The 23491-nt window shown below is 54.8% G+C and overlaps 2 protein-coding genes across 3 annotated transcripts; both read right to left on the bottom strand.

Annotated features, from left to right (window-relative positions):
- Nucleotides 1-112: 112 nt before the first annotated feature.
- On the bottom strand, nucleotides 113-12868 carry KHK (ketohexokinase). Of its 2 annotated transcripts, XM_066266731.1 has the most exons (9): nucleotides 12231-12868; nucleotides 7773-7889; nucleotides 5412-5546; nucleotides 5077-5211; nucleotides 3518-3590; nucleotides 2651-2797; nucleotides 774-862; nucleotides 482-639; nucleotides 113-395 (listed from the first exon to the last, which is right to left on the bottom strand). In XM_066266731.1, exons 1-9 carry the CDS (start codon nucleotides 12320-12322, stop codon nucleotides 310-312), a joined length of 1032 nt encoding a protein of 343 aa, XP_066122828.1. In that variant the 5' UTR covers nucleotides 12323-12868; the 3' UTR covers nucleotides 113-309. The 2 variants fall into 2 exon arrangements, with proteins under 2 accessions (XP_066122828.1, XP_066122827.1); XM_066266730.1 differs by lacking the exon at nucleotides 5412-5546 and having other exon boundaries at nucleotides 12231-12862.
- A 305-nt stretch (nucleotides 12869-13173) lies between these two features.
- EMILIN1 (elastin microfibril interfacer 1) lies at nucleotides 13174-21041 on the bottom strand. The gene is made up of 8 exons (XM_066266729.1): nucleotides 20441-21041; nucleotides 19149-19274; nucleotides 18470-18690; nucleotides 15554-17479; nucleotides 15093-15209; nucleotides 14637-14654; nucleotides 14348-14485; nucleotides 13174-13909 (listed from the first exon to the last, which is right to left on the bottom strand). The coding sequence occupies exons 1-8, from the start codon at nucleotides 20608-20610 to the stop codon at nucleotides 13572-13574; spliced, it is 3054 nt and encodes a 1017-aa protein (XP_066122826.1). The 5' UTR covers nucleotides 20611-21041; the 3' UTR covers nucleotides 13174-13571.
- Nucleotides 21042-23491: the final 2450 nt, after the last annotated feature.

Below are 23491 nucleotides of genomic sequence, written 5' to 3'. Positions count from 1 at the left end.
ACTGGGGGAATGGGAACAAAACAGGGAAGGACTGTGACATCAAAGCCTCCAGAAGCGCCAGCCCGAGCAGTTTGGACATCAGGGACAAACAGACTGCCAGAAGGAAGCAGGCTCTGGGGAAGGAGATTTATTTGCTCTGTGGCTCTGCGGCGTGAGACGCCAGGACACAGGCGAAGCCCTCCCATGGCCTGCAGCTGCTCAGGAGCAGGGCAGCCTGGATGCCAGGCTGGATGGAGGGAGAAGCAACAGCAACCGGTGATATTGGTCCCCAAGGGAGGGGTGAGCCAGTGCCTTCCTGCCACAGGGCACTCACACGATGCCATCGAAGCCCTGAAGGCCACACTTCTTGCCGGCCACCTGGCAGCCAAACCTCAGTGCCTCCTGCATGCTCTTTCCTGGAGAGAGGGACAAGTAGCTGGATCAGCCTGGCCTTCTGGGCTGGGCCAGGCCCCAGCCTTGTGCCTCCTGTGGGGGTACTCACCCTGGGACAGGCTGAAGATGACCGAGGCATTGAAGGTGTCTCCGGCCCCCAGAGTATCCACGACCCGGGGTGGCGGGAAGGCATCTGAGTGGAGCAGCTGTCCGTCAGGGCCCAGGGCATCGGCGCCCTTCTCAGCCCAGGCACAGATGAGCACAGCCCTGCAAGGCCATCTGTCAGATGGGCATCAGCTCACCCCTGACCCCAGGTCTCACTCCCCCTCCCCAGGGCAGACCCTGGAGGCTCACTCACTCCTACTCCTAAGGCCTCTTCCTTCCCGGATTCCCCCGCTCACCCTTTCCTCACTCGACTGTACAGGCCCCTCAGGGCCTCCACTGATGACTTGAACCCCAAGTGCTTGGCCACATCTTTGCTGACAAACACCTGTGGACAGTGGAAGAGAGGCTGACGATCACCCTAACTCTGGTCACAGCTTAGTCACTCACCACCAGAAGCCTACCATTGCCCATATTATAACCCTAATCCTCCAACATGGCTACCCCAATCCTTAAGATAGCATTGTGCTGCACCACAGGGACAAGTTTTCATATTTGCTCAAGATATGCCAAAAAAAACAGCCCTGCAAATTGAGATACACAGGCCCTGATCTATTTGTTCTACAATCAATGAATTTCCTCCCAATTAAAAACCCCAAACGAGCCTTGAGCGCCATCTTGGGGTGAAATCTATCACTGCCAAGTTAAACCACCAACTCTCAGGAGCATTTTTGGTTTTGTTTTTCTCATAATAGTATGTCCAGGTCTGGTTTTTTCATCTGAAAAACAAAGCGGTAGGGCCTCAGAAGCTTCCTCAATACCAGCTACACATTAGAATCGTCAGAGACAGTCTTTTTTTTTTTTTTTTAAAGGAAGTAAAGAAAATGCTTGACCAGGTAGTGCCGTAGTGGATAGAGCATTGTCCTGGGACTCTGAGGACCCAGGTTCGAAACCCCGAGGTTGCCTGGCTGAGTGCAGGCTCTCCAGCTTGAGAGCAGGGCTGCCGGCTTGAGCATGGGATCATATACATGACCCTATGGTTGCTGGCTTGAGCCCAAGGTCACTGGCTTGAGCAAAGGGTCACTTCCTCCCCATTAAGGCACATATGAGAAAGAACAACTAGGATGCCTCAACTATGAGTTGATGCTTCTAATCTCTCTCTCAAAAAAAAACACAAAAAACAGGCCCTGGCCAGTTGGCTAAGTTGTAGAGCATCGGCCTGGCGTGCAGGAGTCCCAGGTTCGATTCCCGGCCAGGGCATACAGGAGAAGCGCCCATCTGCTTCTCCACCCCTTCCCCTCTCCTTCCTCTCTGTCTCTCTCTTCTCTTCCTGCAAGCGAGGCTCCATTGGAGCAAAGTTGGCCCGGGCACTGAGGATGGCTCCATGGCCTCTGCCTCAGGCGCTAGAATGGCTCTGGTTGCAACAGAACGATGCCCCAGATGGGCAGAGCATCGCTCCCTGGTGGGCATGCCGGGTGGATCCCGGTCGGGCGCATGCAGGAGTCTGTCTGCATCCTCGTTTCCAACTTCAGAAAAATAGAAAAAACAAACAAACAAACAAAACAAAAAACAAACAAACAAAAAAACCACACTTTAGCCAAGGCTCCACCCCTGCCAATCAAAGAACAAACAGGGGTAGGACTCAACCACCCAACCCATATCTTTTCACTTGCAGCGAAGGTTGAGGACCAACCAGCTTCCACAATGAGGCTAAAATTGTCAACCAGATTCCATTTACGTCTCTCCCTGCTCAAATTCACCCTGTGCAAGTCCCCTTCCCAATCTTCTTCACCCACTAGTGGTTCCCACAACCTGTTACCCACCCCAAGTTGGAAGACACGTTGGAGAGAAAATGACCGAACAGGCCCAGGAGAAGATGCTTCCATGAAGGACTAGCCTATGGCTGGCTGTCTTCACCCTGTCCAAGCCATTTGGCTACCCTCATACCTATGCACCCATTGGAGTACAGAAACCTTCCTTGGCTACTTCCTACACCTGCACCAGAGCCCGAAGCGGGGGTTGGCCTCTCTCTGCTTGGTTCACCTCTAGCCAACACCACCAAGCCATGAGCAGCTAGCCATTCTAGGCAGACGAGGCAAGACAAGGACATGTTCAGGCTCCTTTAAAGAACCAACTTAGCTGGATGTGGCAAGGAGAAGCTGCATGGGACGCTCACCACATCTCCATAGCCAAACAGCTGGAACAGCTCCTCTCGCGGCTTCTCCACCTCCACGGACACCCAGATCTTCTGCCCTGGAGGCTGCTGGGCATTGTGCTGTTCTATCCGCTGCAGCATCTTCACTTGCTCTGATGCATTTCGACCCTGCAGCGGGGCAGAGCAGCTCAGGACCAGCTGGGAAGTGCCCAGCCAATCTGGCTCATTCTTCCCTCCCTGTTGAAACTGAGTGGTGGGGTAGAGGTAATGGGGGAGGCTGGGTTGGAACTCCATCCTCAATCTCAATATTCTAGAGCTTATCATAGACCTTAGCGGCCTTACTGACCAGCCTCTCATTTAATAGATGAGGAGACTAAAGAATAAAAGAGACTTTTCTAAGGACCCACAATAAATTAAATGATAGGGCTAGGATTAGAACTCAGGATTTACTAGGGTTTCCTCCCACTCGGACTCCAAAACTTCTCTTGCAATGGATATTCTATTGATAGCTCCCTTTATTTGGCAGCTGGTTCAAGCCCTGCCATTCCTGCCTCCCCAGAGGTAATGGCCAGTCCTCCTGCAGCCAGGCTTCCACCAGTGTGGAGGAGGTAGGGCAGCCTGTAACATAGAAAGCACGGGACTGTCCCATGGGTGCTTGTCTGCATCCTGCTATGTGACCTTGAGTAAGTCACCCAATCTTTGTGGGCCTTGGTTTTCTACTTGAAAATATAAAATAGAACGTAAAAGGGGGCAGAGGTCAGGGGGCGGGGGAGGCAGAATTATTGATCTCTAAGGCCCTTCATGGTTCAAAGAGACCAAGAAGGAGGCAAAACACGAGGAGGGGCTGGCAGGTTGAGCCATTTGAAACAAAGGTAGGGCAGGGCTTGCCTCAATGTGAATCCACTTAAACCGAGTCAGATCAACCTTCTCAAAGTCCAGAGCAGAGACATCTGGCAGGTTCCTAAGTCACAAGACAGAAAGGATAGAGAAAAAGTGACATGGTAAAGTTGGCTAGAGGCAAGATCTCCAACGGGCTGCTAGGGTCCTTATGCCTGGCGCTGACTGCAGCGTGGCAGGAAGCTGGGTCTACAGCACACACTTCTGAGGTTGGGTTCTGGGTCAGACCCTGTCCCAAGCTAAATTCACAATCATTCCTTGCCCTACCTGGCTCCATCCAGATGGGGGACTGGAGTTTGCTAGGGTGCCCTTTCTATGTCTGAGACTGTGATATTATGAAAATCAGTTGCAGCATCTGTCAAGGAGCCAGTTCTGTGTACTTCGGAGACCACATCTCCCAGAATGCCCTGAGAGCACCAAAGACTACAATTCCCAGAATCCCCCTTACTCACAGCCTTATAGGCCTGCTGCAGTTGGTTGGAGGTAATATATGTATGGATATGCCTGGACTGAGGCCAGCAGGCAATAAACATTTCTCCTCAGAGAGCTTCACCCCAGAGCTCTTCTGCCTAAATTTTCTGTGGATACCCATGTAGTATCCCTTGATGAAAGTTGCTATAGATTGTTGCTTAATGGGCAGATGACTATTATTGCCCAATGTGAATGCTGCCACTAGCATGTATGCCCACCCACTCATTCATTGGGACACACAGAGCCCAGGGACCACTGGCTATGAAGTTTGTCCTAGGCCCTCTCCCCCAGATCTAGTGGTCATGCTGGGCAGTAGGGAAGGCCCGAACCCCAGGGAAGCTGAGTTTGGGCCGTGTCAGCCCTAACATAGTACCTGGCACATACTAGATTCTCATTGTACAAAACCTTTGAGATTCTTCAAGAGGGAATCTGGGGAAGATGAGAAGGGTCTGAGCTCACAGGGTCTCTCCCCAGTAGTTTGGAGCCTAAAGGGGCCCAACCCTGTAATTTAGCACTACATCAGATGGCCCTGACCTGCTGACCCAGTGTGCCCCCTGTATCAATGGCATGAATGGTGTGTGGTCTGGCTTCATCATGCTGGGACCTTTGCAGGGCCTTGTCCCTTTTGAATACCGAACCCCAGCTCCTGGTGCCATGCTGCAGGCTGGCAGCTCTGAGGCTGACCCTAGAAAGCCCATTGGGTCCCCCTCAGGGCTTAAGAAGGTTTGAATCACATCTTCCAACTCTTTATCCTTAGAACAATTTCCCCACACTCCAACCCAGGCTGCTGATTGACTAATTACAGAGAAATCACGTCATAAATTACACTTTGTACAGGCCCACCTGCTCGCCCGTTTTTGGTATTGACCAAGGCCAAGTTGCCAGGCTGAGCAAAGCCCGTCCCTCCCCACCTTACTTCTCCCCTAATTGAAAGCAATTCATAAATCACTCAGCAGTTCGGCATAGGGACAATTTCTGGAACAGAGAGAGGCCACAGAAGGTGGGCAATTGGGATGCCCATGGTGGCAAGCAAGAGAACTGATTGGTGCGTGTGGCAGGGTGAGGCTAGGGGCCCTTACGTGTCATAGAGCACAATGGTACGGGAGCCATTGGAGTTGTTGACGATGCAGCAAGAGCACGGGGTCTCCCCCTTGCTCTGCCAGGCCACCTGAGACACGTCCACACCCCGCTGCCTGAAGTCAGCCACCAGGAAACTTGGGGTGGAGCCAGAGCCAAAGGAAGGGTAAGGAGACAAAAATGAGAGCCTACAAGTGGCCTGGACCTTCCATAGGGTTGGGGAGGGGAGCTGGAGCACACGGGTGCTGAGTGCCCATCTTTCAAGAAAAGAAAGGTCCTGTTCTGTGAGTTCAGTGATGGCGGCGGCAGCTGGCAAGGTGCAGGCAGGCATACAAACCTGTAGGCATGTAGGATGGTGCGGCTACCACTGGCCTCGTTGACGATGACTGTGGAGATGGGGACGGAGCCTGTGGTCTGAAAGACCGTGTAGCGTAGGTCCACAGAATAACGGCGGAGGTCATCCAGGACAAAACTGCCAGGGTGGAGTAACCCGGGGAGGTGCAGTTCAACAGGTTTGGGGACTGGAAGGGCCACTAGGGACCCTGGATGCAGGCAGAGGGGGCTAGGAGGGAACTAGAAATCACCGGCTATCACAGGCTGAGCAAGGAGGCAGGAGAGGCAGGGACGCATAGGCTGGAGCTCAGAGAGAAAAACACTAACAAACATTCTTTTAGGTCCTGACACAAAGCAAACTCCAACCCTGACACTGTCCTTCAGTCTGACTCAAGCTGGAAAGGATTTGCTCACATTTGTAAAGCTGGGCGGGGGGGGGGGGCATAGATTTGGGGCTGACAGTATGTGCCCTGTTTGAAACAAGCAGGTGAGGGCACTGTGGCCTGTGTCATGCACAGCCCAGGCAGAATTAATAATTACCAAGGTGATACTTTGCCCCAGCTGCCCTCTGCACATTCATCCCATGGCAGCCTTCTCTCCCGAGTCCCTTCCAGCCCGACAGTGAGCCCTCTCGTTCTCCACCTGCCTCCACTGTGCCCGGCCGGGAAGTGGCGCTGCCTTGGTGGGCCTGCTCAGTGCTTGGTGGCCTGTCCTCCTGCAGCGAGGTGGACCCTCCTGGGCAGTAAGCTGGCTCCCCCCACCTGATGCCACACAGTACGGGCCTGATTCAGGACTCCTGCCCAGAATCCCCTCTGATCAGAGTGAGTTAGGGGACAGTCCCTCAGGAAAACAGAAGGCCAGCCTTCTCCTTCCTCCTTCCTGGACCTCTCTGGAAATGCAGTGTCCTGTGCCTAAGAGCTGGCACTTATGCCAGTCATCCAGCCATCACCTGGCTTTTCTTACTATGCCTGGACCCCATTTATGGCAACACCAAAGCTGGACAATACAGATTTGTGTCAAGGTGAGATGAGAATGTGGGGGGAGACAGAAGGCAGCGGGAACAGAGGAAGGCCAAACTTGAGAGGGACTGACTCAGGGAAGGAGGCCACAGGAGCTGAGCGGGGCTGCTGAGGGCAGGACACTGTGTATATCACTCATTTGTAGGGTGGCCAGGAGTTAGAGCTGACTCAAGGTGCATAACACACACACACCAAGTTAGGACATTAGTCTGTGTCTTAAACTGCAAGGATCCTTTAAATAGTAGCTTCACCACAACATAGAGAATATGGTTTCATCTTCCAAGTAACATTTTGTACCCACAATGCCTGGCACATGGTAGGTGCTCATTAAAAGTTTGTTGAACACACGTGGAGAATTTGGGATGGCCCACCCATCAGCATGATTGCTACCTAAAGGGGGGGTCCACTATCCCTAAGCACAAGCCAGTTTCCCTCCAGCTGGGAGGGAAGACAGCTGTGGACGAAGATTAATAAGCGACCATCTGTTGGCTCCAGGTCCCTCTGTCCCACCTCACAGGGCAGGCTCTTGCCCCAATTCACTTCACGCAAGTTCATCAAGGAAGGGAGTCTGGCTGTGGCTCAGGGGGCTGGGCTCTTGCAGCAGGCTCCCCTAAACCGGGGTTCAAAGGGCTGCACTTCACAGGCCAACAACTTGGAGCCTGCCCCAGTGCCCACAGTGGGCAAAGTGTGGGCCTCACCTCCCGATAAGTGCTTGCTGAGTCGGCAGTGCTAGGGGTCAAAGGGTTCTTGGGTCCCTGCAGCAGCCAACATGAAGAGCATGTGGGCCACATATGGACTGCAGCCTCACAATGAGCGGGAGGCAGGGTCTGGGCCCAGCTTTAGCATGAGGCTCCGGGGTGTCCTTGGCCAGGGTGATCTTGTTGCTTCAGGAACAATAGGGACATGAGCACTGGTCCTGCCGACTCAACTGGGACAGAAAGTGTAAGCCTGGACCCTCAGACCATGAGTGCTAGACATCCCTGAGGAAGGATGGGTACAACATATCGCTAAGTGCCTCTGCCTCAAGCACAGCCTGGATAAAAGATTTAAGAAGGGCAAAGTCACATCCACTGCCATCTGTTGGAAGCAAGGAAGAAGTGCGGGAAGCTGAAGCGGACTCCAGGGAAGCAGGCTGTGGAAGTGAAACCTTTAACAGGAGCAGCATTAACATCCGAGCAGCAGATGAGCCATGCCAGGGAGCTCTGGGATGCTGGAACTCCCCGCTGTCCCCTCCCACCCATTTCTGGGGGTGGTAAACCATTTCTTATAGCCCAGCTGTTCAGGGTTAAGACTGAATTTTCCCTCCACCCTATGGGCAGGCCTCTCCTGCTCCCTCCCCAACTCACTCAGCAACATGGCCTGGGGCCAGCGAGCCCATGAAGGCACAGGGGGCTCCCAGCAGCGAGAGGACGGTGCAGGAGTTGGATGCATTGCCTCCACGCTGCCATCTCTGGGCCAAGCACCTGTAAAACACGAGGAGGGTCCCTGCAGCTCCAGCAGGCTCATCCTGGGATAAGCAGGACTGACCACAGGACCCTGGGGAGGGCCCACAGAATGTAAAGGCTAGAACTCCCTCAGAAAGCATCCAGGCTGGTCTTCTCATGTTCTAGATGAGTACCTAAGGCTCAACAAAGCAAAGTGGCTTGCTTGGCTGAAGACCAGCATGGGCTAAATTCAAGTTCACAGTGATGAATTTCTATCTCCCACCTATTCCTAGGACATCAGGAAACCACTCACTAAGGTCCGTGACAACTTGAGGGCTCCGCTCCCTTGGGGTTAGCTCCTCCTCCTCAATTACAATATCTCCCCTCTGCCCCAAGCTGCTGTTCCTCCGGCCTCCCGTTGAGAGCTGGGTGACTCCAAGTGCCACTTCCCAAAGGCATTAAATCTACCACCTGCTCCTGTCTTAGGAGAGCCGCTTCAATAATGACTCAGGTTAAACTGAGTAAGAAGGAAGTGAACCTGGACATTGTAATCATGTAAGAGGAGGGCGAGCTACCTTCTACGATGTCAAAAGTTTAAAAGATTATTGGGTGAGGACCACTTTTTCCTTCATCTTTTTTGTTTATTTGTTTTCCTTTTTTAGCTTTATTGAAATATAACTGACATATAACATTTTGTAAGTTTAAGAAGCACAACATGATTTGGATGTACATACATACTGCAAAATGATCGCCACAATGAGGCTCGTTGACCCATCCATCACCTCCCATAGTTACCTTTTCTTTTTTTTCTCCATCTTTACTGAAAGTCTAACGGGAGGCAACTAACTCAAAATACACCTGTATGACTGCGCTGTCATCATCAACAATAGAAATGAAAACTTTTGCATACACAGTGAAAACACTTCAATGACTTCTCACTTGTGCCCCAATGACACTGTGAGATAAACAAGGCAGGCTGCTATTTCTACTCTCTCGGTTCCAAAAGAAGAAGAAGAACTGTGGCAGCTTACAATAAGGAAAACAAGTACCAAAGAATCTCTAATCAAGGGAAATAAATGCGGCAGAATTTTTTGACAAAAGTTTATTTGTACACAAAACCTAACCCTGAACTTCTCTTCAGCTTTGGGGGAAAGGGACCATGATCTCATTTGAAAGAAGGATACTAATTTGTAAAGGGTCAAATGTTTCTCAAGCTATGAGCTTTAGAGAAATGTTCATGCAGAGAAGAGAGGGAGAGCCTAGGGGGATCTGATTTGCTCAAAATCACACCAATAGTTCATGACAAAGGTGGTATCAGAATCCAGGTTTCCTGACTCCCAAACCACTGCGATGCACACTGTCATTTTGAATGGAAAGTTACTATAGTTAGGCCCCACCTCTGATGAGGTTTCAAAGAAAGGCTATATAGTTTTTGTTTTTGTTTTTTTTTTTTGTTCTTGTATTTTTCTGAAGCCGGAAACGGGGAGAGACAGTCAGACAGACTCCCGCATGTGCCCGACTGGGATCCACCCGGCACGCCCACCAGGGACGACGCTCTGCCCACCAGGGGGCGTCGCTCTGCCGCAACCAGAGCCACTCTAGCGCCTGGGGCAGAGGCCAAGGAGCCATCCCAACGCCCGGGCCATCTTTGCTCCACTGGAGCCTTGGCTGTGGGAGGGAAAGAGAGAGACAGAGAGGAAAGGGGGGGGGTGGAGAAGCAAATGGGCGCTTCTCCTATGTGCCCTGGCCGGGAATCGAACCCGGGTCCCCCGCACACCAGGCCGACGCTCTACCGCTGAGCCAACCGGCCAGGGCCAAGACTATATAGTTTTATTCTGTGGAAACCCTTCAAAGTCACACTGATACCCAACTTTATAAATTCATTTTAGAGAGTAGAGAGAGAGAAAGAGAAGAGGGGAAGAGCAGGAAGCATCAACTCTCATATGTTGACTAGGCAAGCCCAGGGTTTTGAACTGGTAACCTCAGCATTCCAGGTCGATGCTTTATCCACTGCGCCACCACAGGTCAGGCACCAACAGCCAACTTTATGTGCAGAAAGGCTCTGCTGGACATGAGGATGCTTTCTGGAAGGCTCTTCTTGGCCTGAACTTCGGGAGGCAGGGCCATTCCTCAGAGTCTGGCCGAGGACCAGGTGGCAGCTCCTGAGAGTCCCCTGCTGCCTGGGGAGCATGGGGAGCCTGGGACAGCTGGGGCTGAGAAGGCTGGGAAGGACGGGACCCCACTTGGGCTTGCTCATCTGGGAGACACACAGTCCAGGAGCTGGGCTTGGGGGGATGGGAACACGGGAGAGAGGCCCTCAGGACAGCCAAAGTGCCCTGCATGAGGAGCAGAGCCATGGATCTGGGGGAGGGGCACATCCTGAAGGGCAGGGGGCACGGAGAACATGGAAGAGCTCTCTTCAGAGAGGTGCCTCACTTAGTGTCTGCCTTCAGAGCCAGCCCGTTGGGGTGGCAGGATCTCCTGTCCTCACCTCCATGGGGCCCCGGCCGTCGTTGAAGGAGGCTGTGGGCTTTCCTCAGGACCACCACAGTCCTCAGTCCTGCGAGGCCCCGTGGCTCCTGAAGGTGCACTGTTCTCCCGAGAGGAAGCCCGGCTCCTCACCGTGCACGGTGTCCTGGGGCTGTCTTGTAGGTGGGCACACCTTGTGCTCTCTCCCACTGCCCCAGCACCCCTGGCAAAAGACTCTAACCTCTGACAAACAAAGGAGCCCAAAGCAAAGGGACGGTTCCATGAGATGGGCAGCAGCAACGGGACAGGGAGCACAAGGGATGACAGAGGGCTGGGGCACAAGACTCGGAGTTCAGACGCTTGGGTTGTGATTATACTCTGCCACTCATTAACCACATGGTCTAAAAGTCATTTCATTTCTCTTCATCTTCCTCATCTATAAAGAAAGGATTTGGACCCTGGCCGGTTGGCTCAGTGGTAGAGTATCGGCCTGGCGTGCAGAAGTCCCAGGTTCAATTCCCGGCCAGGGCACACAGGAGAAGCACCCATCTGCTTCTCCACCCCTCCCCCTCTCCTTCCTCTCTGTCTCTCTCTTCCCCTCCCGCAGCTGAGACTCCATTGGAGCAGGGATGGCCCAGGCGCTGGGGATGGCTCCTTGGCCTCTGCCCCAGGCGCTAGAGTGGCTCTGGTCGTGGCAGAGCGAGGCCCTGGAGGGGCAGAGCATCGCCCCTTGGTGGGCAGAGCTTCGCCCCTGGTGGGCGTGCCGGGTGGATCCTGGTTGGGCGCACGTGGGAGTCTGTCTGACTGTCTCTCCCCATTTCCAGCTTCAGAAAAATACAAAAAAAAAAAAAAAATCAAAGAAAGGATTTGGCTGATCTTTACATTTTCCCCATGGGTTACCATGAAGAAAGTGTGATAACTTGGTGATAGTGTTGGATGGGCCCAAAGCCTGGGGAATGCCTGGTCCCTCCCTCAATGAGCCTCACTTGGCTTATCAGTGCTGTAGGGTCTTGCTGAGCTCAGTCTTGAACTGGCTTGTTATCCAGTTCTTGGCTCAGAGGACTGATAGCCAAGGAGCAATTCTTCTCAGTATTATAAACATTGGACTCCCCCAGAGAAAGCCCTGTGTTCTGCCCACAGAAATGCTTTCTTGGGATTACAGTGTAATGGTATAGTTCTTATCTAGAGTAAATGTAAGAACCAACAAATGACAGCTTTCACCAGACAACTGAGAAGGATGTTACTCACTATGCTGCCTGCTGACTTGTAGAAAGGACTTCTGTTACACTCCTTTTGGAATTTAAGACCAGGGAAGTCTGTCCTGGCACATGAGTCAGCCCTATCCATAACCCATAACACCTCCAAAGTTCCCTCCAGTGCCAGCACAACCTGAAGTATAGTGAAGTTCAAATACCATAGCTTTAAATCATACATAGTTCTTATTGTAAGGTACCTCAATTTTTTTAAAAAAAGAAATAAATTAGATATATATGTGGTAAATAAATTAGAAGTAAATACTGGTGAGAGGCAAGTGCCTAGGTCTTGTTTAAAAAACAAAACAAAACAAAAACTAGTCCTGCACCGTCCTAGCTGCGTGCCCCTGTATAAATCTCTTCATCTCTCAGAGCCTCAATTTGTTTATGGGAAAAACGGGGATAATCGTGTTTATGGGCAAAATGGGGATAATCACAGTCCCCGGGTTGAAGTGGGCATTGGCGAACACAATGCTATCCGAAGTCTGGGTCTCATTACTAAAGGACTCCGATCTTCCCCCCAGGTCCCATACAGAGGGCACGGAGCACCAGCTTCCGAGGCTGGCCTCTCATGCCCGCAGCCCTGTAGTCGGTCGCTGGGCACAAACGCGGGGCTGCAGCGGCCCCTGGGGTCTCCGAGGGGTCCGGGCGCCCCTACCTGGTGTCAGTGTCCTCCTCCGGGTACTTGTCCACCACATTGATGATGTCCAGCACCACTAGCCCCACACACAGGATACGCTTCTCTTCCATGAGGCCGCTCCGGGAGCCGTTGCACACTGGGCTGCAGGTGCTCTCCCGGGCTCTGGCTCTGACTCCGTGGGGGATCTTTTTCCCGCTTGCAGAGGCTGCCCTTGCTCCTCCTCGGAGCCTCGAGCTCCTCCTCCCGGGAGACTCCTGCAGCGGCGGGGGTGCAGTGCGCTGCAAAGAGCGCTGGAGCGCCCGTGCTCCCGATGCCCACCGACCCAAGCAGGCCTGGGAGTGCAGACCCCGAGGTCTTGGTCCACCGCCTCGCCTCAGCGAGTTGCGTGACACAGCAGATGGCAACGCCTTCCACTTATCGGCCTCAGTTTCCTCCTTTGTCAGACGGACTCGGAGTTAAAGCAAACCTCTCTAAAGCACGCCTAGGCAATCTCATGAATGCAAAAAGAAAATGCAGTGAAAGGGGACCCTTGCCCAGCCCTCTCCTGCACCAGCAGCTCCCACTCCACAGCCTAGACCCGCGGTTCGAGCCGGCCTCACAGATGCGGCCTGTCCCTGCAAGTCGAAGCACTGCTGCTCGGTCAGGCCCCCCAAGCCCAGCCAATACCAGCCCAAGGCCCCGCCTCAGCCGCTGGCGCCTGCAAGGTGAGCCGCGGCGGTCACGTGACGAGACGGCGCCCCGCGCCCTCTGGCGGACACCAGCGGAATGGGTGTGCCGGGCAAGAGGGTCCCAATGGGGTTCTCAACCGCCCGCGCACTTAGTGGCGGACAGGTCCAGAGCAAGTGCTGGCAGTGCCACCCGGTGCAGAGCCAAGGACAGGAGCCCCGTCCGGAACTCGGGGCTTCCCCATTCTGTCCCTATCTACCCCTCAACATACTGAAGCAGACGGTGTATATTGTTTTGTTGTTTTTTATAAAAACCAAGTATCTTTATTCCTGAATAGTTTAGTATGGCGGTGGAGGGCGGAGCACCCTCGGAGAGCCCCGGAACCCAGGGAATTGGCCTCGAAGCCAGTTGGAGGAGCTTCTAGGGTGCTAGGTTCTGCTCCTCTGCAGTCGGGTCCTGCGACAGCGATCAGGCCAAAAGTATGGGCGAGGAGACTCCAGAGACGCCACCTGACGCGCTCCGTTCGCGGGGAGGAGGCTGCTCTGGGCGCCTTTGTCAGAGCGAGTCTGGAGAGGGCACCTCGCCTGGGCTGGGGTACCGGGCTAGAGCCCAGTCCCGGGTGGGAAGCCCGCCACTCCCGATGGCTCTCCGGCTGGCATAGACACTTTGGGCCGGTCAGGCCCGGCCCTTTGTCTACGCCTGTTCTAGCTCCAGGTCCTCGTAGAGCAGGGCTCCACTGAAAATGGTGAGCGGCTCCTCCGAGTGCGCCAGCTGCCCCATGACCAGGTCGATGCAGACTGTATCTCCGGCCTGCAGCGGCAGGATGAGGCTGAAGACACCCAGGGCGCCGGGGCTGGGCTGGCTCTCGGCCACCGGTTTATTCTCCAGGCCCTCAGGCTCGTAGCCACCGGAGTCTATGCGGGCCACGCCCAGGTTGGAGCGGGACAGTACAGCCTCCACTTTTTCGTGTCGGTGCCCAGTCAGTACCGCACTCAGCAAGTAGCGCCCGGCCAGGGGCGCGGTGAACACGCCTGTGGGCAAGGATGGCAGTCAGGAGGAGAGACAGGTGGCAAGGGCCTTTGGGACCCAGAACTCCAGGACTAGAGAGTGACCTGCTGGGTCTTTTCACCTCGTTTCAACAAGAGTGTAAGTTCCAGGAGGGTCGGGGATTTGGTGTTTTGTTCATTACTGCATCCTCAGCACTCAAAACAGTGCCTGGGCAAGGGAGAGTCCCCAATAAAGAGCTGTTGAATGAATGACTGCTCCCCTCCCCACCCCAGTGGTCAGCCCAAGCTGTGGTGAGAATGAATAAATGAAAAAATAAAGAATAGAACTCTCCCCAACTCAAGCATGAAGAGATTCACTTTGTCTAAAGAGGCAAAAATGAGAACATATCACTGCATAACCTCCCCACCGGTTCTCCCTGCCATTCTGCCCAGTGCCCCCAGCCAGTCCCCTAAGAAGCTTACCAGTCTCTGGATCATAGTAGTTCCCATCATTGAGCAGGACTCTGTCAAAGGGCACTGTGCCTGGTTCAGATCTGGGCAAACTCAGGGCAGCTGAAAAGGCTACCCGGGGCACAGGTGCTGCTGGTGCCCCCTCCACTCCTGGGTGGGAGTAGGATGGGTGTCAGAGTAGATGCTCAGTACAGAGTTGCCCCCTTCCCCTTTGGAGTCCTACCCCCAAGACTGCCTGAGACCTACCATCCTCCAACCCCTAATTCAGTTCCCCTCCCTCCAGCATCAAATGAAAACTTACCCTGTTCACCTTGGGGACCTGTGAGAGGAGGAAAGGGAACAGTGAGAGGTAGAGCAGCTCTCATTGAGTCACTCGGCAAACATCTGCTGAGTCTGTCTAGCTGTGCTAGGTGCTATGCAGACTTCAAAGTAGGAATGGGAGTACCATGAAAAGGAATAGGTCCACGCTCTTCAACTGCTGGGCCTATCCCCTTAGCCCCCAGCCTTTAACACCTGACACAACCGCTGTAGGCTCAACCTTGCTCTTCAATACAGCAGTGGGGCCACCATATCACATTAGCCAACACAGTAACTGTTCCAGCTGCCAGTCATTTTCCTAATCACTATCAGCTATCTAGGACCCCCAATTCCTTGCCCCTTTCCTCCCTTCCTTGTCAATTTCAGAGGGAAATGTCAAGCCTGGCACTGCCCAGAATGGTGGTAACCCTGGCTGGGGCATGGATCTCAGCCTACATACCTGGTGGCCCGATGGGCCCCTCTTGTCCATCCCTGCCTGAAGGTCCTGGAGGCCCAGCAGGACCTGGGGGTCCCTGTACCCCAGGAGGCCCTGGGGGCCCAGCCTCGCCTGCAGGCCCTACAGTGACAAAAGTTTGGTGAAGGAGAGCTATAAAAGGAGTTTCCAAAGAACAAAGAGGGTAAAGCCTGCTGTACAGGCTGATGGGATCCCTGGCTGGATCCCTGGCTTCCACCCACAGCCCTGTTTGAGCCATTGGGGGAGGACAGGGAGCGGGAACCTTGGGTCATCTCTGTGGATAAATCAACCCTTGGGACAGTGACGGGACAGTGATGGGTCTGCAACTCATGTGGGGGAGAGCAAGGGAAAAGTAGATGGGCTGCTGTGAGCGGCGGAGAAAGGACTTGAAAGGGGTTCTCCCCACCGATGCCCCACCCCAGACCTCCCTCCTCTTGCCCCCTTACCAGTGAGGTCCCTCAGGCCAAGCTGGTAAAGCTGGTCCTCCAAGAGCAGCAGTGAGCTGTTCAGGGCACTGAGCCGCCTGCCCAGACCCGCCTGCCCCCCCAGCAGCTTCTCCAGCAGGGCTGCCTGCGTCTGGCTGGTGCTGTTTGTTTCCCGTAGCCCAGCCCAGAGACCGGCTACGTGTCTGGATAGGCCTTCACGTAGGCCCTGCAGTCCTCCGGCCACTGTGTCCAACCGCTCACAGACTCCCTCCAGACGGCCCAATCGCCCCTCGAGGCTGGGGCACTGGCCGGCCTGTGTCTGTCCCTCCTCCAGGCCTCGGAAGCGTTCCTCACTCTCCATTACATGCTCTGTGGCCTCCTGCTGCAGCCTGTTAATCTCAGAGATGATGCGGTCCTTGGTTGCTCCCAGGTCAGCCAGATCAGAGCCCTGGCCCTCCACGGTTGTCTGGAGCTCGTGCAGTGAGTCATTGAGGGAGCTGAAGGTGAGAATGACTTCGGAGAGCTCTCCTTGCAGGGCCTGTAGGGCTGAGCCCGAGCTGCCCCCAAACACACTGAAGCCATCCAGAGGCCCACGGCTTGGCCCCCCGACCCCCGGGCCAGCCCCAGGGCCCCGTGGAGGTAGCAGGGGACAGGAGCAGCGCTCCACACCATCCCGAAGGCGGCCCAGCTCCTCTTGGACACCGCCGCAGGCCCCACAGCTCTCGTCCCCACGAGTCTGCAGCAGACCCTCCAGTTGGCCTAGCCGTGCAGCTGTGAGATTCAGCTGAAGTGTGAACTCCGCAGCTGCCTCATCCTGAGCATCAACACGGCCCTGGAGCTGGCCTACGGCACCTTGCAGTCCCTCCAGTGTAGCCTTCTGGGCCTCCCCAGCAGCTCCCACCTTGTGCAAGCCTGAGATCACCAGCCGCAACTGTCCCTCGCTGTCCTGCACCCTGCGCTCCAAGGCACTGAGGACCTCCCTAACCTGGGAGTCCTTCTCCCCTAGCGCCCCAGAGCAGAGCTGCCCGCATGCCTGCACAGCCTCTGCCACCTGCTCTTCTAGCAGGTCCAGCCGCCCACCCAGCTCCCCGCTCACATTGGCCAGCCGCCCCTCCAGCTTCTCTAGCCGACCCCGGGCAGCCGGCAGCCAGTGGCTCAGTCCCCCTGGACGCCCAGGCCAGCCCTCCCCCTGCTCCTGCGTGGGACCCAGGGTAGAGTTGAAGCGGTCCTCCAGGTGGGAGAGGCGGGAGGCTAAGCTAGAGTAGCCGGGAGGATGGCCCCCCTGCCCCGCTGCACCTTCCAGCTCAGTGCCTCTTCGCCCGCTCAGCACTGTCACTGAACCCGCCACAACCTCCAGCCTCTGCTCCAGCTCTGCCAGCCGCCGGCCCAGCTCTGGGGGACAGCATTCCTGGGGAGGCCTGCGGCCCACAGCCTGCCCAGCGAGCTGCCGCTGCCGCTCCTCCACAGAGGCCAGCAGCTTCTCCAGTCCTCGCAGCCGCTCCCTGTCCTCCTGCTGCTGCCGGCGGAAGCCATCCAGCCCCGCCAGGCACACAGAGCAGGATTCCTGCAGCCGCTGCTCCAGCTGCCGCAGCAGCTCCTCGCTGGGGCCAGGTAGGGCTGGGGCGGGGTCCAGGGCTCTGCCACCACTGCTGCCACCACCACCGTGATGGTTGTTGAGATGGCCCAGCTCCTGGTCGTGGGTGGAGACGCGGTTGTCCAGGAGCTGCAGCTGCTGCTGGATCTCGTTGAGGGTTTCGTGCACACCAGGGCGGGCAGCTGCATCCGCAGGCTGCTGCCTCCCATTAAAGGCCGTCTCCACCGCCCTCTGGACATCTTCTGCCAGGCGCCCACTTAGTCCCTGCAGGACACCCCGAAGGCCCTGCAGTTCCTTCGTCAGGCTCTGTACCTGCTCCTCCAGCTGCTGCACCTTCTCTGACTCCCCAGGACCTGGCGGAGAGGGGAAGACGTAGGACAGAGGGGCCGACCTCAGTGCTCAGATCCTACCTCCTGGGTCCTGCTCCCCAGCTCCAACAAGAAGTCAGAGGCCCTAGTGATTGATTCAGCCACCCCTTAGCTGGGTGATTTGAGCAAGGAGAGACAGAAGGAAACCCTCATTCACTGAATGCTTCTAGGCCATCTGTTTGACCACCAAAACCACGTCCTTTTCACGGTCCAGGGGCCTCTTAACTTTTATGGAATGGAAACTGTTTCCTCATCATGAAATAGGTATAACACTATGTCGCTCCCTCAGGGCAAGTGAAGTGGGAATGTGTGAGAGGCCCTGTGGCCTGCATGACAGTGACTATTCCTACGCAGTACTTCTCCACAACACCACAGGGGACAAACAAGGTTCTGTGGCAAGCTTGTGGGGGCCTGTGGGTGGGGAGAGAGTCAGCCAGAAGTTCCTGTTTCCATAATTACAACAAGGCATTCTCCCTGGCAGGCAAACACAGCACATCCGCAGTACCCAGCACACAAGGGAAAGCAACAGGGACTGCTGCATTCTGGGACTTGCAGTCTCCAGAGGCCACCGAGGGGCCTGGGACCTGTAGTTGACTGCAGTGCATGCTAGGACTTGTAGTCTCGACTGTCTATCCCTTTGAACCAAGATTCTCCAAGGAGTTCCCACTTCTTACAGCTGTTCCCAACTAGGAAGTATCTTGGCCACATGTGGCTGTGCATAAGCACATTCACTTTCTCTCCCTCCTTTTTTTCTGGTCCCTCTCAATTGCTCTCCATCTCCGTCTGGCATGCACACGTACAAGCACGCGCACGCACACGTATGCACACACATGGAAAGAGAATCTCAGATCTCATTAACTCTTTTCTGTCCCTTTTTTTCTGACTTGGAGCATGAGGCTTTCCCTCAACAGCCTGGCCCCACAGTTTCTGCCCAGCACTATCAGCCCACTTCTCTCCCAGGGCCCCCATACTCACCTTCCCCCCCTAGTCCACTCAGGTGGCTGCCTGCACTGGAGCCAGAGAGGTTGGGGCGGCTGGGCCGGGGCCGGGGCCGGGGTGTGGTGGGGGCGGGGCCCAGCGCTGGGGCAGGGCTCTCAGTGCAGTCATCACCCCCGTAACCCTGACAGCACCTCCACTCCATATCTGTCACCGTTTTGTAGGCCACGCGGTAGCGAGGACGGAGGAAGCTGCGGTACCTGGGAGAGGCAGAGAAAAGTCTCTTTACCCTTACGGCATGGCCAGTGACCATGGCCCCTGTCTGCAGAGATGGGCAAGGCCTGTCTCTCAGACTGGGTCCCCCTTACCATTCGCCATGTGGTCTTGCTCAGCTGACAGCTGTCAGCTTGTTGGACAAGGGCCAAATTCCTGTGTTTCCTCCCCTTGTCCTGTGCTGGAACCCTGAACTTCTCCCCTTGAGCATGGCCCAGGTCAGGGAAAGTAGTTAGGGCTGGCAGGGTAGGCTAGTTAAGTGTGCCCCTACTTAAGTATCCAAACAGCCAAACTGTTGCCTCAACATCTCCTCAAAACAGCTCTGATCGAAGCCCCTGGCCCGGACCTTTGCTACTTGCTTTGTACAAATACCCTGCATTGGCCTCCCACCTGCTGCCCTAGCCCAGCCCCCACCAAGTACCCCTTCCCCAGCACTGGGGCTCACATGATGCTGCGGGGACACTGGGGCTGGCCCCAGGCACAGGGCTGGTAGTCGGGCTTGACAACGGTCTCCACACCATCCTCAAGGACACAGCTCACTGTCCGAGTCACCACGTAGGCACACCAGTTCCTGCAGGCACAATCCCACCTAAGCCCAAAAGCGAGAGACATACACCCCAGAGGACGGCCCAGGGGTTACCAGAGGGGCTGAGGAAGAGTCAAAGGATGAAGGGCCCCTGGGGACTAGTGCAAGCACTGACTTGGCAGGGGCAGCTCCCCCCACGCCTTCCTGTGTGGCCAGTGTTGATAAAGACTTTTCAAGACAAGAGAGGAGGTACAGAATGGAAAACCACAACTGTGAGAAGTTGGTCCTCGTGGCTGGGGAGGGGAGTCCTGGGGAGCCTCTGAATTCACCCATTCATTCATGTCCCTTTTCTGTCTGTCTCCAGCTTGGCGTGGCCTGTGTGAGCCGGCTGGCTGGGGCCCTCTGGTGATTCCCTGGATGCTGGCTTCCACCCACCCCTCAGGGGAGAGGATCAAGCAGGCAAGGGTCCAGTTCAGGGTTAAGGAGAGAATAAGCCATTGATGAGCCCTGTCCCCCATGGGGTTAGCAGTTCTACACTCTTGGCCCCATTCATGCTGGCCTCTAATCTGTGACCGGCTGGACTGCTGAAAGGAGCAGAGCAAAAGTGGTGTCAGAATCGTGGACTACTGCCCTGGCTAGGTAGCTCGGTAGCTCAGTTGGTTAGAGCATTGTCTTAACATGCCAAGGTTGCAGGTTCGATCCCTAGTTAGAAAATATACAAGAGTCAACCAATGAACCCATAAATAAGTGGAACACAAATCGATTTTTGTTTCTCTCTCTCTCTCTCTTTCTCTCTCTCTCCCTAAAGCCAACCAATGAATAAAAAAGAATCATGGATTACTTGATAGGCTGAGGAAGCCCTAGAAAGGATTAAAGGTAAAGGAATGAACGGTCTGCCTAGTACGTGCTGGAGGATTCCAGGCTGGTACGCAGCTGGCAGGAAGGTCTGGCCCATGCCCCTCAGGGTAGTGACATGGGAGCTGATCTCCCTGAGGTTAGACTAGGGGGACCTATCTATTCAGGGGAACCAGGAAACCCAGCAGGAAGGGGGGCACACATGGAATGGATGGGCTTCTTCTCCCTCTATTCCTTATACTGGGGAGACAGCCCAGGAGAGGGTAGCCAAAGTGGGGGTCCCAATACCCACCTTCTAACCCACCCTCTCACCTACCTTCAGCCTTGGGCTGGGACCCTCTTCACCAGACACTTACCTGTGGCGGCTGGCAGGCCGAGGGGCGCTCTGGGCCTGGGGTCCCCCAGGGCTGAGGGCCCCACCATTCCCTGTGTAGAGGCTGTAACCACGAGGAGGGTAGCTAGCTGCCCCCACAGCTGTGGTCAGTAGGCAACAGAGGTAGCAGCTCCAGAGAGGCCTGGGGGCCATGGTGGGGCACTCCGCTGGGGCCCTCAGAGGCACATCCTGTATGACCACTGGCGCCTCTGCCTGGAAGGGGGATGCCCGCTGCTCCAAGGGTCAGGTCCTGTCCCCAGCTTCCTGGCCACTGCCCCCAGCCACACACCTCCTCCTTGGCCTCCTGGCCTGACCCCTCTCCCCCTCCTCTTTCCTCCTCAGGCTCCCGTCTGTCCCTCCCTCAGTTCCTGGTTCCTTCCGCTCTCCTCTTCTCCACCTCTGAGGGGAGTTTGTTCTCCGTGCCCCCGTCCTCCTGTGCCTGGTCCCTGCCCCTCTCAGATGCTGCTTCCCGGGCCTCCACCCCCTCGTCCCAGCTGGCTCTCTTTTGGTCTCCTTATAGGTTTTCCCCAATGACCGGATCCTAGGGTGACAGGACTTTACCCCTGTGGCTGTTCAGAGGCGCAAGAGTGGCTGTGTGGGGCGGGCCCTGGCCTCCTGCCTCTCTCTCTTGCTCACTCCCCTCCCTTCCCCCCTGTCTGGCTGGCGGTCCAGCCTCCCCCTTCCTCCCCCCCCCATCTCTCCAACCATCGTGCGCCACATCTGCTTCTTGTTAACTCCGGGAAAGAGAGGGAAAAAAAAGGAAAAACAGAAATGTGGAGTTGCTGCCGGGCTTGGGGCCAGCCTCTCAGTCGGGCCACATGGAGTGGAGCCGGGGCCAGGGCTGGGGAGGAGGCCCAGGGCTGGCCGCTGAGACAGGGAACAGGAGCTGAAGCCACAGCTCTCCTGGGGCTAGGACAGGCCTCCCCAGGAGAAAAGACCTGAGAGAGGGACCCAGAAGGGAGACAACGCGGGGAGGACTCTAAAGGGAGAAGAGATTGGAGGGCTCTGCAGGACACCCCTCATCATCCAGTCTAGCTGTCTCCTTTTACAGATGTGAAAATTGAAGCCCAGAGGGGGAAAGTAACTTGTCCAAAGTAACACAGCAAGTCAAGATGAGGACTGAGATTAGAATCTAAATACCTAGGTCAGTGACTTGGGAGAAGAAAGGAGAACAAGGAACAGGGAGAAGGAAAAGGATTCCATTGAGGCAGGCAGGAAATTCCAAGAAACCAGAAGAGGAAGAAAGGAATCTGGAAATGGGAGTGGGGGAGGGGGCAGCCTTCTGTCAAGCATGGAGAGAACATGGGCAAGAGGAGATTTTTATTTTTATTTTTTTCATTGAGAGAGAGAGAGAGAGAGAAAGGAAGAGGGGAAGAAGGAGAGAGAGAGAAGCATCAGCTTCCATTTAGTTGGGTGCTCACTGGTTCCTTCTTGTATGTGCCCTGACTAGGGATCAAACCCACAATCTTGGTGCAGCAGAACAATGCTCTATTTTTATTTATTGATTTTAGTGAGAGAGGAAGGGGGAAAGAGAGAAGAGACAGATACATCGATCTGTTCCTGTATGTGCCCTGTAAGGCCAGTAGCCATGGCCACCATCACAGCTGCCTAGCCCGTGCAGGTTCGCATTTGATTCGGACAGACGGTAATGAAACAACGGAGCCGAGAACTGGTGGGCCATCAGCTTTAATCCTAGCTTGCACCCGGCAGGCAAGAAATACACACAGTGGGAAAACACTTCCCTTTCCATTCAGGGCTCCCAAAGCCACTGACTTATCCGAGTTTCCTAGAATCAAAGGTTTCTACCTCACCAGCCTTATTCACTTCTGTTCCCCATCTCCTTCTCTCTGCACAAACTGGCTTCTCCTTCAGCACTCCACCATCTTGGCTGCTTCTCCTTGCAATGCTAATTTCAGGAACTGAGCGAGAGAGATCCTGGTCTGCCCCATTTTATAGTGTAGAAATCCAAACCTTTAAGCCAATATACAAATAAGGAAGTCTCTGATACAAAGCCACTTATCTGAGGCATAAATGGGATTCCTCATAAGAGTGCACCACCCCACATCATGCAACAGTCAAGGGTGTGGGGAAAAGCTTAGTTTTGACAAGATCTTAGTATTTTTTTAAAATACTTTATTGATTTTACAGACAGGAGAGAAAGGGGAGCATGGAATGGGAAGTAACAACTCATAATTGCTTCATGCTAGTTGTTCATTGCTTGCTTGCTGTATGTGCCTTGACCAGGGAAGCCCAGGGTTTCAAACCGGCAACCTTGGCATTCCATGCCAAAGATTTATTCACTGTGCCACCACAAGCCAGGTGAGAAGGTCTTAGTATTAAAAGGCTATAATGACTTTGCCTATCTTCCACACCAAATGCAAACTATGAGTGAGCAAACATATATATGATATTTACAAACTTATTTGACCGACATGCCCTAACCGGGATCGAACTCACAACCTCTGTGCTTCAGGACAATGCTCTAGCCAACTGAGCTAGGGTGAGACTCATTCTTAAAAGATCAATTGGATATGGGTCCCAGACTTGTCTCTGTGAGGATCAAGCCATACGTGGGGGAGGGAAAAGAGATAGATAAATTGGGCCCTATCTATTTAGCAAAGGAAGTCACTCCCTAGCGTGGATGCAAGTCTGATAGTCTCTGTAGCAGGCAAGGAACTCAGTCTGTCTCAACCGTCAACCCGACTGGGCAGCTCCTCCTGAGATGTTTGAATCTGTCAGCTGGCCTCCTCTTCATCAGATGGCCCCTCTTCATCAGATGGCCCTTGGTGTTGTGTTCTGAACTAGGTCTCCCTGTGTGGTGGGACACCTGGGAGAGCTAAGCGTAAGTACTAGGAGAGTGCTGTGTGCTGAGCACTGTGGAGGCACCCAGGTGCAGAGGCATAAATGTGTAAGACTCAGTAAGGAGCTGCTGGGGATTCTGGGGAATGGGACACAAGCTCCAGAACAGAGAATTAACGCAAGGCAGGACAGACAGAGTGCCAAGGGGGCCAGACAAATGGATGAGGCATGTTCT

This window comes from Saccopteryx bilineata, chromosome 3 (genome assembly GCF_036850765.1).
Source record: "Saccopteryx bilineata isolate mSacBil1 chromosome 3, mSacBil1_pri_phased_curated, whole genome shotgun sequence".
In the NCBI taxonomy this organism is placed as follows: Eukaryota; Metazoa; Chordata; class Mammalia; order Chiroptera; family Emballonuridae; genus Saccopteryx; species Saccopteryx bilineata.
The sequence above is the reverse complement of the archived record's forward strand: the minus strand, read 5'-3'. Positions and strand labels throughout refer to the sequence as shown.

Excerpts from the sequence above, each read along its gene's own strand:
- KHK (XM_066266731.1), bottom strand. The coding sequence starts at position 12,322 with ATGGAAGAGAAGCGTATCCTGTGTGTGGGGCTAGTGGTGCTGGACATC. Across the intron at positions 7,890-12,230 it reads GAGGAGGACACTGACACCAG|GTGCTTGGCCCAGAGATGGC; the intron begins GTAGGGGCGCCC and ends CGTGTTTTACAG. Across the intron at positions 640-773 it reads TACAGTCGAGTGAGGAAAGG|GGCTGTGCTCATCTGTGCCT; the intron begins GTGAGCGGGGGA and ends ATGGCCTTGCAG.
- EMILIN1 (XM_066266729.1), bottom strand. The coding sequence starts at position 20,610 with ATGGCCCCCAGGCCTCTCTGGAGCTGCTACCTCTGTTGCCTACTGACC. Across the intron at positions 19,275-20,440 it reads CGGCCTGCCAGCCGCCACAG|GAACTGGTGTGCCTACGTGG; the intron begins GTAAGTGTCTGG and ends TTGTGCCTGCAG. Across the intron at positions 13,910-14,347 it reads CTACTATGATCCAGAGACTG|GCGTGTTCACCGCGCCCCTG; the intron begins GTAAGCTTCTTA and ends CCTTGCCCACAG.